This window comes from Nanorana parkeri, unplaced genomic scaffold, assembly GCF_000935625.1.
Source record: "Nanorana parkeri isolate BGI_ZX_2015 unplaced genomic scaffold, ASM93562v1 scaffold99, whole genome shotgun sequence".
In the NCBI taxonomy this organism is placed as follows: Eukaryota; Metazoa; Chordata; class Amphibia; order Anura; family Dicroglossidae; genus Nanorana; species Nanorana parkeri.
Window position 1 is genome coordinate 1,514,097 of NW_017306367.1, and position 7,934 is coordinate 1,522,030.

General features: G+C 44.6%; 1 protein-coding gene across 1 annotated transcript in view; it reads left to right on the forward strand.

The window, feature by feature from the left end:
* Positions 1 to 1,824: 1,824 nt before the first annotated feature.
* LOC108784123 (transmembrane emp24 domain-containing protein 10-like) overlaps positions 1,825 to 7,934 on the forward strand; it is a 9,508-nt gene continuing 3,398 nt past the window's right edge. The window contains exons 1-4 of the mRNA XM_018552863.1: positions 1,825 to 2,080; positions 4,479 to 4,599; positions 6,892 to 6,965; positions 7,189 to 7,315. Coding sequence (XP_018408365.1) covers positions 1,904 to 2,080; positions 4,479 to 4,599; positions 6,892 to 6,965; positions 7,189 to 7,315 — 499 coding nt within the window. The 5' untranslated portion in view covers positions 1,825 to 1,903. The remainder of the gene's footprint in view (positions 2,081 to 4,478; positions 4,600 to 6,891; positions 6,966 to 7,188; positions 7,316 to 7,934) is intronic.

Genomic DNA, 7,934 nt, shown 5'->3' on the forward strand with positions numbered 1-7,934 from the left:
GCGGGAGTACAGACCACCCAATGCTGGCAGTGGCGGAAATATCCCAGAAGGAGAGGCCAGGTGAGTGCGTTGTACCCCGGGGAATAGGGGGAGAGCCGCGGGGCAGTGGACACATAGGCAGTGAGAGAGGGAAGGGGTGGCACAGTAGCAGTGGAAGAGCCAGATGGGGGGGGGCTTATTTTCTGGCAGTTACCCCCCCTCCCAGACTAGACTCTGGATCCGCCCCTGCACTGGTGCGCATGTGCGTGCAATGGGATGTGTGCACGAAGACACGTTGACCTTGGCGCATAGGATATGACGTCTTCCCCTCTAACGGATTAGCATATATAAAGGAGCTGACCTTACCTTTAGTTGCTGAACAGTCTTCAGCTAGTTACCTGTGTTCCTGTTGCTCTGTCAGATTCAGGCCCGGCGCTACCGCAAGGCAAGTCAGGCGGCTGCCTGAGGGCGCTGCAGGGTGAGGGCGGAAAAAACAGGGCAGTGCTGTTTTTTGGCTTAAGCTCCCTGGCGGTATTCCCGAGTGTGGCACGGGGTTAATTTTCAGTACCAATAGCGGTAACCCCGAGCCACACTCGGGATTACACAAAAGTGTCACTTACCTTGTCCCTACGAGCCCGTGGTGTCCTCTGCTGTATGTGCCAGGCCGTTGCCGGCATCCGACTTTTAGTTTAGTTTTCGGCATCACAGTGGGGGGTGGAGCCAGCGGGAAATTCAAAAGTGAAAACATGCAATATACACAGAATACACACAATACATTGTAATCTGCTATGATTACATTTCTGTATCAAACCATTTCACTTCAATTTTGTCCCTAGAGCTTTGTCCAGTGCCCTGCCTGCACTTTTACTGTTCTTTCTGCCTGGAAACTTGAGAACGTGCATTGTATCTAAAAAGTGTCCCTTTAGGTCAAAAGCGGCTTTAGACCAGGTAGAAAACTGCGATAGTGAATTAGAATATCTTGCAGAATTGAGCGATAGCAATTCGTTGGGAAATTCGTCATCAGACACTGAAAGTGAGGACAGCGGCGATTCTGCGACCGAGCTCAGTGATGTGCGAACTTGGTACTCTATTGACTGTGGTACGGATCAGGCAGCACCCCCAGAAATTTTTTATAATTATTTATTATATTATCATTTTTTTATTTCGTGTTTCAAACTTTATCATATCAGGGATGTCTACTAGACTCTTGTTTGGACAAGTTTAGGTGAGTTATTCCTAAGATTTACTAAGCATTACAGACCTACAATATAAAACAACAAATGTCCATGAAAAACAATGTACCGCTTTGGCATGCAAAAATACTGCATAATCAGACCACCAGGGAGGTTAAGGAAAATTAAAGGAGAACTATGAGGTGAGTGATTTTCACTCAACCTCATAGTTCGAGCCGTCGTGTGACAATTAAACTATCACACACCCAGGACCCTGAGAACTATGGGGAAAAACACTTACCCCATAGTTCTCCTTTAACTATGTGATTCTCATTTCACATTTGCATGAACTATAACTATGATTGTTCATATTTTATACAACTATTGTGACACACACCCTTTGAGGGCTATTTTTTGCATTATTGTGTTTATTCTTGTTAAACTGAAATACAAATATATATATTTTTAAAAGCTTCCAGTGACAAACTTGCAACATGTAAATCTTCTGCCGGATTCTAGCGGTTGGTTACTTTAGTGAATGGTAGTGAGGACACATAACTCTACCACCCGCCCATCTCTAGAGTGGAACAGGATGCAGATGTAGCCGTTGGTAAGCAGCAGTAACCAATGACAGGGCCAGAAAGAGGCGAGCGAGGCGTGGAACGCAGATGTTACACGACATCGGAAGTAGGGTTTCCGCATTGTCTCCTAGCAACGTGACAGCCCTTCCTGCCTGCTGTTGCTTCGCAGACATGGTCCTCCTGCTGCAGCTGCTGGTCCCTTGCTTCGTCCTGGTCGGAGCCGGAGCCATTTCCTTCTATCTGCCCGCTGATAAGAAAAAGTGCTTGAAGGAGGAGATTCACAAAGATGTGCTGGTGACCGGGGAGTATGATGTGGCCGAGCAGCCTGGGATCGTCACACACCTCAAGGTACGACTAATGTGACGTGTGCAAGTAGGGCTCACCGCTGTTCATGGCTTCTCCTGTCTGTTAGAAGGCGAACACGCTGTATAGAGTGTTAGAACAAAGTTTGTGTGATTATAATACTCCTCCTGTCTTTGTGGTACACACTAATGGTCCTTTGTGTAGCAATCTGTCATGGATCGGATTAGGTGTACCCGGATGTATTATTATAGTATTATTATATTACTACACTCGGCTAGGTAGGAACAACATTTGTGTGTTTTGGCAATCAACAAGATTCTGTTCACACTTGTGGCCCTGCATATTACGTGTTTGGGTGGTCGATGCACATTATTGATGTAGCGATCCTGCAGCTCATAAAAACGCATCTATTTTGGCTGTGGTATCATTCAGTCTGAAACGTAGGCATTCGTTTTGTATGGCTCCCAAAAGTGCTTGCTAAACCACCTGTGTTGTAGTGCGCCAAAATTCTACCAATGGTAGAAAGGTATCATGTGTTTTGGTGGTGGCGTGTTTTGCACTGTGCACACGTTGTACAGGTGTGACCTAGGGCTAATGAGTTCTTCATGTGTTTTCATGCTTCAAGGCTCATTGGGTGGGTGTTGAGTCAGCACTGGAGGATCGGAGATGGGAGGGGGCACCCCCTTCGGGGGAGCGGTGACTGTCAGTCTCTGCAGGGAGATGATCGGGAAGTGAGCGAGAGACAGTATGTGTTCGATCACTTCTCGATCAATAGAGCCGACGTGTGACAGTTTCAATGTCGCACACGGCTCTAACTATGAAGATGAAATCACTCGCCTCATAGTTCTCCTTTAAGGCTTACAGTACAGGGGTAGCCCCACTGCAAGGGTTAATAAAGTTTTCCTGGAGCTCTTCTTTAACTTTATTGTCAGTGTACAATGTGTACAACTCCATTCAGGTCTCCATACAGCAGGTTGCAGTGTGCTGTGTTACGGTGACCTACGGTACTATCCAGTACGCTGCAGAAAATTGCAGCATGTCTGCATTGTTAATCACTGTACATCACACTAGCGCTGTGGTGTGAATGGGGCAAGTAGAAAACCATTGTTTTCTGTGTGCCCTTGCAGAAACTGGTGTTGATCCTGTGTGGGAAAAATTACAGTCACAGCAGCAGGTGAACGAGCCCTAATGCGTCTTTTTTTTTTTTTTTGGCCAATGACTAGCAATTTCTGCTAAAGATAAAGAAAAAAAGGCTTACCTTTTTGTTTTTTTGGGGGAGTAAGGTTCTAGGTAACCGTCCCAATCAGAATAAACTCTGCAGGCATGTCCTCCTAGCCCTCTGGCGCTTACAGCGATCCTTGTCATTGTGGACGCTGGGATCGTATGTTGATGTCGTTTCCTTCACCAGCCATTTTAGTTCTTCTACATGAAGCATTATGCAGCTTGCTTGCTCCATCTTCCTGTGCAGCCGGGAGATTGTAGATGCTGCAAGGAGGATGAGACTACATGTGTAAAAACGCATCTATAAGTGTCTTCCATGCTCACCATTTGTGTCGCTCATTTAGCACACTCTGTACCTCCAAAAGAAGCACCTGCACCTCTTTTCCAAGTTGCTTGGCAACGCAATGCATAAGTGTGAACGGGCCCCATAGAAAATGATGGGACTCCTCTTGTCATGCATCAAAGCACACAGGTATGAATGGGGTCCGAGGGGCGCGTTCACACCTGATCGCATTGCACATCACCACACAAGTTTTCCTGCATTGGTGCTGCATTAGACATCACATTCAAGACTTTACTGCACTTCAACGCATGCACATTAGAGCATGCTGGATTGTGGTAATGCATTTGTGTTGCCAAGCCTGAAACCAATAGAATTGTATCACAATGCATTAACTTTGCATGCAGTGAAGTAGTGGCTGGTGGTTGAAAACGCCAAACAGCGTACATGTTCTCTGATACCCTGCATTCGTTTTCTTTTTTTCAGGCTCTCATGTTCACCTGATGATCCTGCTAATAAAACTCCTTTCTTCATTAGGGTGTCAATGCTCATTCACTTCACTGTATCTATGGAGAAGCTGTATTGTCACCCTAGACTGCTCCTCTTTATTTGAACTGCAAACACTTTCTCTTCTCTTCATTTCCATTACATGGGGGAGGAGGATTTGTAGTTTACAGAAAATAGATTAAAAGGCACATAACATTGTTTGGGCTTTCAGTTCATCTCACAGGAAGTGACACGAACACGTTCCTGGTAAGTAAGATATTTTCGGTACTCGCTTGAAAAATGAAAACCAATGCAGTTACCATATCTAAGGACTGGCGAGCTGCAAAATATTAAGATGTTTGTGTTTAGATATATTTTACTATATTGGAGCAGGTACTATTGCTGGCTTGATGGCTGCTGACCGCACTTTGTTTGTTTTATCTTGCTTCCATACAGGTTATAGATTCCATAGGTCATATTCTGTATTCTAGAGAAGATGCCAAGAAGGGAAAGTTTGCCTTTACCACAGAAGATTATGAAGTATATGAAGTTTGCTTTGAGAGCGTTAGTTCTTCTGGTAAGTACTTCACAAATGCTGAAAGAAGAACTCTTAAAAACTCTGGTTGAAAATGTTATTATCCCTTGCAGTGGGGCTACCCCTGCACTGCAACGTTTAAGTACTCATTTGTGTCTAAGTGCTAAAAAAATCTGTGATTACTGAAGGCCGTCTCCTCCTCCGCTGCACAGATGGACTGGTCCTTGGCATCGTCATCTCTATGCACAGTATATAGTGCGTGATGACACCAGGATCCATAGACCGCTGCAGCAGAGGGGTAGAGACGCTTGAGGCACCAGTCTAAGAAAAAGCCGGCTCGGATGGTCTGGTGAGTATAACTTTTTTTTTTAAAACACCGAGACACAAACAAGCACTTAAAGGAGAACTATGAGGTGACTGAAAATCACTTATACTCATAGTTCGAGATGACGTGCGACAATTAAACTGTAAATCGGGAAGCTCAATAGATTGGGAAGTGAGCGAACACATACCGCCGCTCCCTCAGTTCTCGATCATCTCCCTGCAGGGATTCCCCCCCCTCCCCGCTCTGATCCTCCAGCGCTGACTGGAGGAATGAACGGGGAGGGGGTGGATACAGCTGGCTCTGCCTCTAGATAGGCGGAGCCAGCTGTCAATCACGCAGCTGGGTGGATCTCGACCGGCTGCAGTGGTCTCAATATCCAGTGAGCTGTAGCTCGCAATATACTGAGCTTTGGGTCACGGGAGGACACTATGGGGGGGGGGGGGGGGGGGGGACACACCATAGTCCTCTTTAGTCCCCTGCAAGGGTTAATAAAATATTTTTTCCTGGAGTTTTTCTTTAAAATTATATTACATGTTACGTTTTTTTTGTTTTAATTTTTCTAATTTAAAGACTTGTCATTTGTGCTCCCCTGGATGTATACATCTTCCTTCTTTGTGATTCTGCTACTTTCATTTATTCATGAAAGCTCCGGGTAGATTCTGTTGTTGGCAGATACTTGGACTCTGGTAATGCCTCTGCCTCTCACAGAAGCTGTTCCTGTACCTGCAATAGAAGCATAGGTATCAAAAAACCAGCAGCAGCTCAGATTGAGGGTCCCATGTCAGTAGATGAGTTGGAAATGTTATTTCCGTTTCATGGCAACAGTCATCTTTAACATTTGAGTGTTCCTGATAATTACTCTGGCCGGAGTGTGCTATTAAGTTACAACTTAAGTCTGCATGTCCTATTGTTCATGCATCAGCTCTGCAATTTGCATGATAACTCAATGCCATCCATTAGATCACGCTCACCCACATAGTTTCTGCAATTTTTAAATTTCTGACACTCCCAACCATTGCTGCTGTTGCCTGAGTCTGAAGGGTGTGGAGGGCTGGGTTATCTGTCACTTTCCTTTTACTTACTGGAGATGACTAAGAAAAAACTACAGCTCCAACCGTTCACAAGACTTTCACCCTCAGTGGGGCATCTTTAAGGGAGTGTTGTTTGCGGTGATGGCGGGATCAAGCTTTGCTGGGCAGGATGAGAAGGAACTGGGTGGTTAAGAGTACTCCTTGTTCAATGTGCAAGTCTCCAGAGGACTGTAACACATGTCAGCACATCACACTGTTGTCTGAGACTGCACTTACCCAACATTCCTAAAGACGTCAAATGAGCCATAGGTGCTAACTGGGGATGCTGCATAGGAGTATATTTGTTTGTTTGTTTTAAAAAGCCTTTATTTCTTATTTATATCTGCTGATGGGTTTTGTTGATGTATCCATATCCTTTAGTGTTTGTTTGCTTTTATACAACTACAGGTGCCTATAGAAAGGTGATCCTTCGCAGATCTGGCTGGTCATGGTCAGATCAGGAAGCAGGCAGTTCTTATTAGACACTCATTGACTGATCCTGACAGCCCTTGGTCAGCCAGAAAGATTTGTCAACTGTATTGAATTTTCGAAGTAGATAACTATTATTTACCATTAGAATTATGCCAGAATCAATGTTGTTTTCTGCTTGATGTTTCATATACAGTATATACCAGGGATAGACAACCTTTCTGCTCCATCTGTGGTGAAATTACAAATCCTAGCATGCCTCTTCGTCTGGAAGTAAGTCTTGCAATGCATCATGCGATTTGTTGTTATACACAGCTGGAGTGCCAAGGTGGCCTCCCCGTTTTATATTCTGCCACAGCTAGCTTGAAAAGATGCAGAGCAATGCTAGTTTGCTTAAGAAGATGTGCAGAACCTTTCCATCAATAAAAGAGTAAATCGTGTTCAGCATTTCATTGTGTGTGTTCTATTCCTATTTAAACCTGAGCTGATGTTATGTTCTATCTTTCTTAGGTTCTGTGAGGTCTCCAGAACAGCTAATCGTGCTTGATATCAAACATGGTGTGGAAGCTAAGAATTATGAGAATGTAAGTTTACTGTGTATACATCCCATGTAATGTATGTGCTATGCTGTTATATAATGTGGTAGAAAAGTCACTCGCACTCCAATAAGAATGACCCTTTGTTTGCCTGAAGAAGGGACATCTCAGCACCCACCCGTTCTCTTGGGTTATACCCGGTCAGGAGTGCGATGGGATCTACTTGAATGCTGTTATATAATTCTGCCTTGTTGTCCTTGTCATCTTTTAGTTGGCTAAGGCAGAGAAACTAAAGCCCCTGGAGGTATCCTTAAGACGTTTGGAGGACCTATCACAGTCTATCATTAAAGATTTCTCATACATGAAAAAACGGGAAGAAGAAATGAGTGACACGAATGGTGAGTGAATTGGAGGTTGAGATTTTGGCCAAAGTGGAGCATCAGATTTGATGATTGTAGAATATTGTTCATGTTTAGCAGTAATATCTATCTCTAGTCTCTGGCTGAAGAGAAGTGGATTTGTCACTTGAAATAGCAAAAGCTACCCACACACGTATAGATTATTTATTATTGGCCCCATAGAAAGCCAATCGCTTCTGTTCAATAACTGCACACAGATTGCAATTGTTTGGGCAAAGGTGCCTGTTACTGGGTGACAGTAAATTGTGTGAATGTTCACTTCAATTATCCGATCATGTGTAACACATCTGCACATGATTGGGTATTCAGAGTAAACAGCAATAGGCCAATCACAATAATGTGATTGGCCCACCCCCAGCATCTACAGGAAGACAGGACTTCCCCCCCATCCAGGCATATCCTGCTTCCACCCTGCCTTTCTGCTGCCTGAAAGGTAAGGGAGCAATCTTCTGGGTACACATGTATGTAAGGGGAGCCTCTATTGGGCACACATGGATGTAAGGGGTGCCTCTACCGGGCATTCTTGAATTTAAGGGGGGGCTCTGCTGGGTACTTCTGGGTATAAGGGGAGCCTCTACCGGGCATTCTTGCATTTAAG